At 41.4% G+C, this 13,767-nt stretch overlaps 1 protein-coding gene across 1 annotated transcript in view; it reads right to left on the minus strand.

Annotated features, from left to right (window-relative positions):
- TRPC7 (transient receptor potential cation channel subfamily C member 7) overlaps positions 1–13,767 on the minus strand; it is a 195,599-nt gene that overhangs the window by 44,194 nt on the left and 137,638 nt on the right. The window contains exons 6-7 of the mRNA XM_058549377.1: positions 11,185–11,349; positions 4,092–4,308 (exon numbers count right to left, since the gene is read on the minus strand). Of these exons, the coding sequence (XP_058405360.1) occupies positions 4,092–4,308; positions 11,185–11,349 (382 nt within the window). The remainder of the gene's footprint in view (positions 1–4,091; positions 4,309–11,184; positions 11,350–13,767) is intronic.

The raw sequence follows: 13,767 nt of genomic DNA on the forward strand, positions 1-13,767 counted from the left end.
TTTGCCTACAAGGCCTTGCATGATCTGACTCTGCCTCTCCCTCTGACCTCATCTCTGCTCACTCCCCCTTGTTCACTATGCTCCAGCCACATTAGTTTCTTTGCTGTTCCTCACACATGTCCAGCTTGCTCCTGAATCCAGGCCTTTAACACATCTGATCCTTCTGTCTGGAATGCTCTTTACCAGATGTCTGCATAGCTTGCTTTCTCTCTCCTTCAGGTCTCTATTCAAATTTCACCCTCTCAGAGAAGGGAGATAAGAGGGCTTGCTCTTACCCGCTTCATTACCCTGATAAGGTAAAAGTTGAACAGAGACCTGCAGGAGAGAGAAAGCAAGCTATGCAGATATTTATTCAATGTGTCTCCGCAATCAAAGAAATTTGAATACTGACTAGATATTTGAATATATGAAGAAATTAATTATTATTAATTTTCTTTTATGTTTATGGTTCTGTTTTAGAAAAAGAGTCCTGATTTTTATTACCAGCCATGATGGAGTAACAAACAGAAAAAAAAATTATTCAGACATTGGAAACAGCACAGGACTGTGATCCTTAAGTAAAGGGAAACAAGTGAGGTATGATCACCCTGTCTTTCTTTCTGGTGGCACATGCCAGTCTGCAGTGCATGGAGAGGGATCTCAGAAGCAGAGAAGCAGTCCCTCTGAGTTGGAGAGAGATTAGAGTTCAGGCAGGTTGAGGTGATTAGATGTTGTGTGGCAGAGTCCCAGAGAGAAGGGTACTATGCAAAACAAAACCAAAAAACAAAACCAAAAACAAGCAAACAAAAAAAGTTCATAAATTTACATCAGGGTCCTTTTGAATGTCTCCTGAATATGAATTCAGGAATGCATAGAGTGAAACTCCACAAACAACAACTGGAGAGCTGCAAGCTAAACAGTTTCCAGAGCTCACCTAGAGTGGAAAGATGTTTGAGCTCTGACCATCCAGAGTTGAGAGTCCTTGTTGATTACTCAGGGCATTTAGTAGAGACTCCAGATATGTGTCTCTATAGTACGAGGATGAACAGTCCCTATGGTAAAGCTTCTCCAGATCTACTCTAAGAAAGCTTAAAAAGGACCAAACTCATCTGCAAGTAATTTAACAGCCTATCAGAATAAAGCCAAAAACTCTTTAAAGAAACAGTTCCTTTAAAGGAACAAAATCCAGATGCTCAATAACATATCATGTAAAGGGCCCATCAGTCAATCAAAAATTACTAACACACCAAGATGCAGGAAAATGTCAGGAGAATGATTAGTCAATAGAAACTACCCAAGAAATGACAGAGATGATGGAATTAGAAGTCAAGGCCTCTATAACAGTTACTATAAATATGCACAGTATATTCAAGGATTTGAGGGAAGATACAAACATCATGAGGAAGGAAATGAAATACATAAAAGAGAACCAAATGGAATTTCAAAGATTGAAAAATACAATATCTGAAAGGAAAAATTTACTGGTTGGGGATTAAAATCACAGAAAATGCAGAAAAAATATCAGTGAACTTGAAGTACAGGGAGAAAAAAGATTACAAAAAAGAAAAAGAGAACTTATTGTTTAGTGATACACACAAAAATGTTTATAGATGAAATATTATGATACCTGGGATTTGCTTCAAAATACTACAGGGTTGGGAGAAGGGAAGTAGGTGAGGTATGAATGAAACAGATTAGCCAGGACTTGCTAATTTTTGAAGACGAGAGATTGGTCCATGGAGTTCATTATATTCTTCTCTTGATTTTTGCGTATTCTTAAAATTATTCACTGTAAAAAGTGAAAAAATTATCTAAGTAAGAAAAAGTAGTCAGAATCTTTCTTCTGTCTGAAATGTAACAGGAAATGGCTCAATGAGAAATAAGTCCTCTCCCTACAATACTACAATACAAGACAATGTAGTTGTCTTGAAAACTCAGCTCTGTTTTTGGGGCAGAAACTGGGACCAAGCTATACAAGTTGGGAACCCTATAGCTGGAGATGCATCCCTCTTATTGGGCTAATGTCTGACACCCAGGAAGAGAAATACAAGGAAACTCAGGAGGAAGTCAGGGTTCATTAGGAGCCATTAGTATATGGTAGCTACACCCACTTAGGGGGAAGTATGGTTGCACTCACCTGAGTCTTCTGCCTGCGGTCCAGGTGGGGACATGGGATGGGTGAGTGATTGGTGCCATAAATACTTTAAGTTTTATCCATAAGCCCAACGTGTGAGCTTTTTTTTTTTTTCTTAGTGTGTCTTAGTCAGTTTGGGCTGTTCTAACTGAGTGGCTTATAAACAACAGAAGTTTATTTCTCATGGTTCTGGAGGCTGGAAGTCTGAGATCAGGGTGCCAGTAAGGCTGGGTTCTGGTGAGTGTGCTCTTCCAGGTTGCAGACTGCTTTTTCTATCCTTACACGGCAGAGAGAGGGTCAGAGAGCTCTCTGGGGTCTCTTTCATAAGGGCACTAATCCCATTCATGAAGCCTCCGCTTTCATGACCTAATCACCTCCTAAAGGCCCCACCTCCTCACACCATCACATTGGGATTAGAGTTTTAACATATGAACTTTGGGAGACGTAAACATTCAGTCCGTTGCAAAGTGCCTAGTATTAAAGTGCTTAGTTTAGTTAAACCATGGGGATGTGCTAGAAAGAATTGGGATAGACTCTGAACTGTGAAAGTGAGACTACAGAACTCACTCTGCAGCAGGCTTTAATGTCCCTTTCCAACTTTATGCCAGTGACTCCACTAAATGAGCCTTTGGTCACAGACTTGCTGGTTGGTTGAAAGCCCCTAGGAGCATTGTGTGCTTTTCTGCCTCTGTGCTTTGCATCAAACCATTCTTCTCCTCATCTCCCTCTACCTATTGAGAGATCCAGCTTAGAGACCTATTCCCAGTTGTCCTCACCTTAGGCATCAGTAGGATACTCTCCAGTGGTTCAACTCTGTGGCTCTCTTAGGCTGTATTATTTAATTAGCACAGGCCATGTGTTGGGCTATGTTTTAAAGTATTTGTTCTTTGGTGATTTTGTTGATTGATGGCACAGACTGTTTGACCCTGAATACATTTTGACTTAATGTTTGCTAACTTAAGCAAAATGAAAATTATACCAATGTTGAACTTTTGTCAAGAAAGCAAATCTGGGGTGAATACTGTTAGAGCAGTTTAATTAATTGATAATATCTTGATACTGCATAGTAAAATTTTTTCAATCTTTCTATCTTCAGTTTTGTTTTATTCAAAACATTCCCATCAAATTCGAATCTATTTAATGTAAATCTTACAATTTATTGATCAAGTTTCGGTTATATACAATATCACTATTATAACTTTCGGAATTTTTCATTTTTTTCCTACCAAGTCTGATTTTTTTACCAATCAATTTTGCAGTTTTCAGTGTTAGAAAAATCTATAATACATTTTGTCATGTATTATTTTAGCCATTGCCAGTTTTATTTTATCTTGCTTATTCCTACTAGTGATAGTGCTTATGATTTGGGCAAAAGAGAGATAGGCTTTCTTAGCTATTCAATGAGAAAATTGGGAACACTTTCCTTGGCAATTCCAGTGGCAGACCCTGGCAGCACAAAATATCACCACTAGAGGAATTTCACAGCTTCGTTGCATTTGTTAACACAAAAAATGAGAAAATGTTACTCCTCTAACTTTTTAGATTTATATTTATCTTCACAATTCTACTGTATATCAGTATTCAATAACAAAAAAATACCTTATAAGCTATGCAATTTTATACTCTTTTTCAGAAGCAGAACTTGATATCCTAAGGCCTTCAGTAGACTATATTTAAATGAGCAAAGCCATTTCCTGTGCAAAGCCACTGTATGATCACTTTCAATACTTGTATAATGAAAGTATGTAATGAGTTTCCCCCAAACGTCCCCTTTCAAAATTGGGATTTCTATTACAGGTCTGTGTATCTTACACACCAACACATAGAGAAGTTGACTTTGACTTCCTTGTTGAGCATTCACTCACCATCCTGTCTGCCAAGAGTAGACTCAAGAAGAAAGGAAGAACTTCAGAAGTCAGAGTTGAATAATGTCCTATTATGATTAGGGGAGGAGAGAGTAATAGAGTGACTTGCTTACCTAAGACCCACTTCATGATGAGCATTTCTGTCCAGGAGAATTGTGTGGTTTTCACTCTGAAGATCTGTTTTGGGTAGTCTGTGAAGGTTTCGTTGGGTAGGGTTTTAACACCTTCGAAGCGGTCAGATGCGTTCACAACTAACAATCCCAAGAAGATTGTAAAAGAAACTGCATGGGCTACAAATTTCATGAAAGGACTCCTCAGGGTTCGTCCTAGCTGGAATCAAAATATGTACAAGACATGTTAAACTGACAGCTCTAGGTGGGTGCAGGTCTCTCGTTAAAACACTTTTGCCGAAAGTTCACCCAGAGAATCCTGTCTTGGACAGAAGCTACTAACTGAATCCAGACAACATTTTCTCTAGCACTTTTATGTGAGATGCTGCTTGACCAAATCTACTTTCTACTGACTGATTTTTCCTATTTAGAAGACTTAGTGGGAGTGGTAAGAGAAAGGAGTAGAACACAGTGATATATCATCATGTTCCAGTCTGACTGCACAGCTACCTGCAACCACATGGATATGAATTTTATGCCCCTTGAATCTGGGAAAAAAACAATCTGTTTTAATAGAGTTCAGAATTTTAAAAAATACACTTTGGATATGCTCTGTTGCTCTTTTGTCCTTTTTCTTGAGTTTTACTGCTTAGATGATTTGTTTTCAATGTTTCTTATATGTTGGTAAATTTATTTAAAGTTATATGTTTTCCTACTTGAGCTATGTTCCCATAAGTTTTGACCTGTAGCATTTTCACTGATATTTAGTTATAAATATTTTATAATTTCCCTTTTGATTTCCTTTTTGACTCAGAGGTTATTTAGTTTCCAGACATAAAGGACTTTTTTTCCTGCTTTTAAAAATTTTCATTTTATTGCCATGTGTGTACAGATCACAGCCTCTATGATACTACTCTAAGGCTTACTGAGATTTTCCCTGTGGCCTTGTGCAGTTGTTCCACGTGAGCCTGACATCCAAAAGATGCCCTGTTAGGCAGCAAGTATTGGGCATATCTTCTCTATCCCTGGCATGCCATCCAAGGGTCACTTGGATCGTTGAGGACTAAATTGGAGGCTGTATGGTGAGTCTTTGCTGACCGTGTATTAGTGAGCTCACCCAGGTGTCTTCCAGGTCACTGCTATCACCCTCACCTAAGCAACAAATCTTACCCTCATCCAGGTATACTAATAAGACAAGAACAAAGGGAGAAACTTATGAAGCTCAGTTCCTTCTCCAAGGCAGACATTCAGTTATAGCCAGTGACTGGTTAATTGATGTTCACATTCTGCCTCATTCAGGAGTCCTAGAGTGAAATGTCACCCAGGAGATAGAGTATTGGTTCAGCAGAAGATCAGTTACAGGGGTTTCTCCAGGTAAAGTTTCCCTAGTTATGACTATGTTCAACATAACATTTATAAATCAGATGGCTTGGTAATGTTCTTTTAATATGTTTCAGCATGGTAATCATCCACTTTAATTATGCCAGTTATTAGTGTAACATGATTTATTATGGTTCTAATGCCATAGATAGTTTTTATCTTTTTCAAAAAACTACACCTCAGGTCCGGACATTGGGAATCCCTACTGGTGCTGGAAAAAACTTATTTGGATTCACGTGCATTGTCAAATTGTCATATAGTGCTCAGTCTCTGGCTCACCCCAAACTTCCTGGGTATTGTTCTTTTACTCTGGGAAATATATATATGAATGTGAGAACAACTAAGTAGCACTGCTAAATTAGCTCCAAATAAACTGCATTCATGAGAGCACAGGGGTGGGCACCTGTTTTTACTGGTTGACACACCTCTGTGTTCCAAGTCACCAGGCTCTTAACCCTAACCACAGGTGTAAGCACCTAACTGGGGCATGGTAGCCACATACCCACAAGGTAGCCATAACTGCAGTAGAGCATGCAGAGAATGTTTGCAGCGTCGCTCCCCAGTGTGTACCGCCAGAGTCTCCTTCACCAAATGCCACCCTCACTCATCACCAGGGGCCGATGGCCTCAAGCCAGGGCTCAGTGTACAAGTTGGAAAGCTGAATGGAGGCAAACTTTGGATCAAGCATTCCAAAAAGAAACATGCACATCTTTATGGCTAGAATGGTTCTCAAATTTTAGAGAGATCCTGATTAAATTAGTGGCAGATTCCTCAGAATGCTCCCTCCAAAATTCTTATTCAAAATATCTAACCTAGGGCTCAGGAATCTTCCTTTCTTGGGGGTGAGGGGAATGTTCACTAGGTGTCTCTAATCAGGGTGTCCTCACATTACCCTGTGAATCCACCCGTTGTCCTGGGGGCTGAAGAGGTGCTAAGTAATAGTGGGATTTCAGAGGTAGGGCTTCTAAGGAAAGAAAAGGAAAGTTTGTCATATGGTCGTTTGACTCCTCCCTTCTAGAAAGGTCCTGCTAACTCTGAAGATCTGAGTCAAGTCCATTCCAAAGTCAATTAGTCAGCACTAAGATGTTTACATTCAGCACTGGAGGTTGTAACGCTGCTGATGTAACTGGGCAGGGTCGGGGGGGGGGAGGGGAGGCTGGTGTGTGTGTGTGTACATGTGCAGTGGTTAAGGTCAGGTCTCTGGAGCCAGAGACCCTAGGTTTAAATCACAGCTCCATAGTTTTGGGCAAGATACTTAATCCCTTTGTGTCTCAGTTTCTTCATCTGTAAAATGGGGATAAAATAGTACCGCATAGGGTTGATGTAAGGAATGAATTATTTAATATGTGCAAACCAGAACACTGCCTTGCACATAGGAAGCACTTAGTATGTGGCACTGGAGGGCATCAGGCAATTTCCCTAAGGGGAAACTTAAAAGAAACTTGACTGACTCTTCAAAAGCTTATACACAAGGGTTCACAAAGGGAGACCTACACAGAATCCTTATGTATTTACGTCATGAGCCCTTTTGGGGTACTGTCCATGTGCAAGATGATGCTGGGCACTGGAGATGATGGTTGTAAAAGAAACTATAAGAGTTGGTCCTTCCCTGCAAAGTTGCTGATTTTTTAGTGGAGAGAGACACAGCTAAACACTATAGTAGGAAATAGATGGAGAGATTGGGAGAGAATGTTGCAGGGTTCAGGCTGGGCTAAGTATGCAAGTGACCAGCCTTCTGGCACTCTTAAATCTTATCCCAGCAGGGTGATAGGTGATGCACTCTCCTTTTGGATTTGAGGGCAGAAGCTTTTGTAATAAAAGAGCAAAAAATGCTCTATTTCTTGGCACAAATTTCCCCTCCGTGACAATGCTTCAAAAATTGCATCATGATTTTCTTTAATCTAGTGTAGCACTCTGGTAGAGACAAATGAGAGGGACACAGAGGCTTTTGGAGAACTATCCTCTCCTGGTTGGCTCTGGACCACATGGTTTGAGGACCTTGTTTCAAACCATTTCAGCTTTGGCAAGGCAAACCAGGGATCTTCAGAAGCTGCAGAGTCCCTCACGCCTTCCTCACTAGATGTTTTTGTTTGGGATGGGGCTGAGGGGGCTGGGGGCAAAGACTAACACTTCGATATTTCTGCAAATGAGAGTTATGTTGCAGTAAGGACTGATAGATTGCGTACTACAAAGACATCAGGTAGGAGTATAAAGTTGTTTACAGCTCTGCCTGCCTGAGTCCAGGGACTAATTTATAAGGATAATTGAACAGCAAAGGTTATCAGGTAATGGAGGAAGTCAGCGTCCCCTTCACACTTTTGTAATTAGAACTTGTGTGGTTTCCCCACACTTTCATGATGCTGACTTCTACCCCAGTCCTCCTGCTACAGAGATACTGTGAGCCCTTGAGGATGACTGTTACTCTTTCGGCTCCCAGATTTTAACAGGCAAACAACCTAAATTATTAATCAGAATGGAATAGCAAAAGATAGAAAACAGCCTAATCAGTCATAAAGGCCCTTTGGCGTTGGAGCCCTTGTTGAGAGGATAAAGAACTCTCTAGGAAAAGCTCTACCTGAGAGCATCCATGCAGATAAGAACTCACCGGCCTCTCAGTGGGCTGCCTGACCTCACCCATGTTGATGGTTACAATGAGAAATGATAAAATAAAAAATCACTGTTCTCTTTATTGATCCTGACAAACCTGTCTCATACTCCAGACCTGCAAGTTATCACCATGTGTACACATCTGTGACTTGGTTCCCTCTTCAGCTGCCATATTAGTAAGTTGAACTTCCTTTGACACCCTTAACCTTATAATCTCCTTATTTAACTGTCTTTGTTAGGGACCTTCAGAAACTTGGTAAAAATAGAATTGACAGCCTTAGGAATTCAATAGGAAAGAAATGATGAGGTCATTTTGACAGGCTAATTAAGTAATTTTAGTGTCCCTAATAGTCTCTAAATGAGGACAACAACTATTAGGAAGTAAATGCACTGTTAGGTTGGATACAGAAATATCAACATTTTCTGGACATTGATGGACATTAGCTGTTTGATGAGGTTTAGCAGTGACATTTTATGAATACATTTATAAAAGAATATCAAGGTCTAATTTCTTCAAGGGAGGTGTAATAAGGTTATTAGAACATGGAATTGCTGGAATGACACTGGCTTTTTCATGGAATTACTAGACACGTATAAAGGCAGTGACCCCTTGGTAGGAGGAATACTGGCACATTCACAGATTTCTCCACTGTGCCCCTCCTCTTGGAGGACATTGTTTTCTGGGCATCAGGAGCCTTTAGAGAGGGCTGGTTTCCTCACATGGAAGATGTGACACCTCTGTAATCCCCAGTAATATAATATCTCTGTCAAACTTGAAAAGACTTCTTTCTAAATGGTGAAAGGAAAGACTAAAAATATCTTGACTGTTTCATATGTCCTTTGGCTGACTTAGAGCAAGTTCAACAAGCTCTTTAATAAAGGAATCTTTCCTTGGAATGAGTGTTGCCACCAAAAATTATCTCATGCCATAGACTATGACTTGTCACTCAGCTGTGGACACACCTTCTACTTCATTGAGCTCAGACCTGGAGCCCAGAAAGTGCACAGAAACCACAAGTGGCTTAATAACCAGCTAATGATTATCTTGAGTGCTGTGTTTTATTAGTCTTCTGGAAACTCCACGAGCACCAGATCTCAATCAGACATATATCTGAATAGAGAAGAGGAAGCCCCAGCCATGGGCCCAAACTTTCTTGCAATCATTTCTTCTACAATGTTCCAGAAGATTGCTGTAGGTCTGACCCCTATGTTCCATGGTGGCATCAACCTCCTGGATTTACTCGTCCCCAGGGAAGTCCAGAATTCCCTCCCTCTCCCACACACACTGTCTTTTTTGCATCATATCTGCATGATATTGGCAAGATTCTTCTTCTCAGACCTACTGAAAAATCTAAAAAATCTGGAAAATCTAAAAAATTTTCAGCAACTGGGATATCATCTCTTTCTGACTATTTCCCCAGCCAGGCAGAGGCAAACCAATTTGCTGGTGTTGGCTAGTCCCAGTTTCCTGGAAGCTGTCACATTTAGTTTTATAGCAAAAGTGAGGACATTGGCAGTGTTTTCTCAACCAAGTGGCTGTTACTTTAATGACTGAATGTTCTAGAATTAGTTTGGGGCTCAGAGAATGTGGAGGCAAGCATCCCTATCCATCTAGGCTCTGGGTAAAGGCAATGATCTAACTTGCAGTATAGACTAGATAATTCCAGTATGAAAACATGTGCTGAAAACTAATGACCAGCTCAAATCCACCTTTAAATCTGGTTAGTTTTTTTTCACTCACTGTGCCTTTTTCAGCTCATAATGAAGGACAGAAAAATTTCCTTCACCTACATCTGTATCATTTGGGGAATTCTGATTTATAAATCCACGTCATGGTAGACTGCCATAGAAATAAAATCCTCGGTAGATATAAGGTTAAGCACCACAGATATTCAGTATGAGGACTTTTGTTTTTAATACTATTCTCAAGAAGAAGGAGTTGGAGTCCTAACCTCTCTGTGACACCTCTCCTACTCTAAAGCAGTCAGTTCATTGCCTGCCTAGTTAGGTGGCCTCTTCAGCAGCCCTAAAGTCTTGAGCCCATCATCCCAGCATGAGTTCCCTCTTAGTGCAGTTGACAAGAGGTTCCATTCACTGAGGACACTTTTATTAACTGCATTAGCTGCTCAAATTCCCTGTGGAACTAATCTCCCTTTAGTCATATTTCTTCTCCTGGATGTTGATTACCTAAGCTTAATTCCTTTTTAAATATATCACTAGGTAAGTGCAGCTTTGGAACCTTTAACGACTTTCTTATGAAACATATTTCAAAATTTCTGCATGGTTGGTTTTTATAGGCTCTAACTCTTGTCTGAAGCTGGAGTGACTGCTGGTGCTTTCTGTGGCTTTGGATCAGATGCTGGGCTGTAGGGATGGTGGAGCGGGAAGCATGGCAGCTTGGCACCTGCAGGTTCCACTCCTTCTATTACCAGTGGGCAACAGACACTCCCTCTTCCCCGTGAGAAAAGAACCCAGCTCTGCACCTTTTGAGCTCTGCTTCTCTTTCCTTTGTCTTTTCCTTCTTGTGACCTAATTAGCTGCCTGTGTGGGCCAGAACCCAATCAAGGAAGCCAGGGAAACTGGGAAGTTGTTGAGATGGGTCTGCAGTGCCCCTGCATGAGCTGTATTTGACTCTCAGCTTACTAGTTATTTCTTTTCTAAACCTACTTCATAAAGCATATGCATCATAACGTAATTGAGGGAGTGAAATGAGATATTCCATGAAAAGGGCTTAGCAAAAAGAAAGTACTCAATAAATGTTGGCTATTCCTATTACCATTATTATCATGATTATTACTATGAGTTGGAGGACATATTTAGGACACGGCATAATCAGAGAGGAAAAGTGCCTTTATTCCCTCTCTGTTCTGTTATTGATCAGATTATGCCTCACATATTTAAAATTTCCCGCTTTATCATTCCTCTCTCTTTAAAAAATGGTTTAAAAAAAGCAGGTCTGTGTGATTTTCTACTTTTGCTAGGTATCTCACATCCATTTTCTTTAAATGTGGGAGGTGATCAGCTATTGACTTGAGCAAATGGACTTCAGGTCATGCTAAGAATAGACAAGAAAGAACTGCGAACGACATGCACCTTCAGCAGTCTGTACCTTGCTGCACGGAGCAATCCAATAGGCTATGGCGAGAAAAGGGAGGCCTAGGGAGACTCCAAAGACAGCCAGGAATTTCACAGCGATAGACTGTTGACGTAAGCCTGACAGGTTTTCATACCACATGGTAAGCAATTGCTGCTGACAGTTAGGATGAGCAACGAACTGTAAAAACAAAACAAAAACAAAAACAAAATGCAAACAGGAAAATGGCATTGGTAGCATTTGAATAGTATATGGCCTCTGAGTAGCTCAGGGCTGAAATGTTTCACCTGTTGGGTGGCCTGGGTATTAGAGCTGGAGCAGCTGGGTCAGGTACCTGCTGGGCCCTTCCGACACTGGGATGCTGGGGGTCTTGGTGCTAAGGTAGAGTCCTCACAGGACTGGCCGCATCAGTACTTTGTAAACTGAGGGCCCAGAGAAGTCTCAGGCACAGAAAATGATAGCCAGCTTCTGGGTGAATGCTTGTCTCCAATCTAGGGGGACTTATCTCTGGGCAGAGTTCATTTGGGAGGCAACGCGGGGGAATGGCTGGAGCATGAATGGGGTTTAAGAGTCCCACATGAGTTTGAATTTTGCTCTACCATTTATTAGCCAGGTGACCTTAGCCTGGTTCCTTAACCTCTCTGAGCTTCAATATTCTCATTTGCAAAACAAAGCCTGTTACATTGTCTTGTAGGATTAAATGAGATGTTGTAGAAAGGTTTCCCTCTTTTCCTATGTTGTCTAAGAAAAGTGCTTACAGTGTTTCTAAAGGACATGTTAAAACTCCTGGGTATTTCCCAACGGGATTTCAGTGGTGTTTGGCTTGGCTCCATGGAGCTTTTTGTGGCATGCTGGAGAACTGACACGTTCTCTCTCTCAGGCGGTAGCTTCTCTCCACCACCTCCCTCTCTTGGAACTGCCTTGCCCTCCTGCCCAGGTTACAGGATGGACCTCTTGTGGCCATTTTGTATTGTGTGTCCTCATTGCTCTGGATATAGTGTATTGGACTAGGGGTGGGACCCTGCCTTAAACTGTGCCTATCAGGTTTTCTCACCTGAGTATTTGAGACTGTGATTGAGAGGCAGTTTATTTATTTGCTGAGGAGTTAACATGTAACCGTGGGAGATACGGTCTACCATCTTCTACTATGTGGACTAAGTAGCAAAACAAGCCAGTTAAAAAGAGAGAAAGAAGAAAGAAGATGCATAGGAAGAGGCTCAGATAGTGTCAGACTGTCTCTGGGGCCCAGCTCCTCTCTGCTCACGTGGTCCATGAGACACCCCTATATTCATATACCACAGTTGCATTTTTCTGCCTGATCCAGAAAGGTGGCTTGATTTGCTGCAACCAGACAGCCTTTTCCTGCAAATATTTGGTGCTACTTGGCCATTTGTTTAGTTGATTCTGAGTCCTGGCCAGTGGAAAGTGGTAATAAGCAATATTTAAGTAAAATTTATGGGAATAAAGTTTACATTTAAGAAAATTATACTCACTAGCTTATTTCCCCCCTGTGACAGGAGGAAGCCATTGTTTGCTTTTGGCAGCACTGCTCTTTGGCCCTACTCAGGATAGCCATGTGCCATAGGAGCTGGGCCCATGGACTAGAGCAGATAGACTGGGCATTCTTTAGAGGGACTGAGTTTTCATCTGATTACCCTGGAGCATAATGTGCCAATTGTCATCCCATTTGCCTCATTGGGTATTAAGGGGACATGTGCAATGACTCCAAGGAAATGCAAGACATTCCCTTTTCATTATAAGACAATATAAATAGAACTATTTTTAAAAATTCTCAGTGCAGACAGCAGCATGTTCTTGTTTCCAGTTTCTGGGAACTCTTGGAAGCAGCCAAGTGATCTGTGAGGACACTATCAAAAGTTTTTTTGGCTCTGTAGCAGCCCCTGATAATACTTACTACTCAAACATTAGTTGCAAGTGAGGCTTTTTTGTAGCATTATTGGATTTATAGCAACCATTGTGGTCTTTCTCTCCAAGAACAAGAGCAACGGATTCTCCTCAACCCAGGTAGGAACGCTCAGGCCAGCCAGTGATATGCTTCCCTGTGCCCTTTCTGCCTCACAACAAAGTGGAGCAAGCAACAGAAAACCATACAGATATTTCAATAATTCTTAGTGTCTCGTCACAACACAGGTCTCAGAGAGGGTGGGTGTGCAGGGCAGCCAGTTTTCTTTTTAAACAGCCAGTCTTTTCTGGGTGCTGAAATGGCCCTGCTCTGGGGAAACTCGTAGTCTGATTAGAAGGTGGGACATATGCCCATGAAATAGCAGAAGACCACTTGGCTCACCCTATGGCTCCCTACACTGTAGCTGCTCTGGAAGGACTCCAGGCCTAATCCCTTCCATGGCCTCTTCGTCTGTATACCGAGGGAGCCCCCCGTGCTTCTTCTGCTGCCTTTTGCGGACAAGTCAGCACAACAGACTGGGCAGCAGAGTTGGAGGGGAAGACATTCTGAGAGAGAACACAGGGAGAACCATGCCTACTTGCCCTTGCCAGCCTCTGAGGAAGATAGTGGTCCTGACTAAAATAAGGGAGGCTCTCTTGAGACTCTGCCCATCTTGGATTAGACCTTTGCTAATT

This window comes from Diceros bicornis, chromosome 1 (assembly GCF_020826845.1).
Source record: "Diceros bicornis minor isolate mBicDic1 chromosome 1, mDicBic1.mat.cur, whole genome shotgun sequence".
Lineage (NCBI taxonomy): Eukaryota > Metazoa > Chordata > Mammalia > Perissodactyla > Rhinocerotidae > Diceros > Diceros bicornis.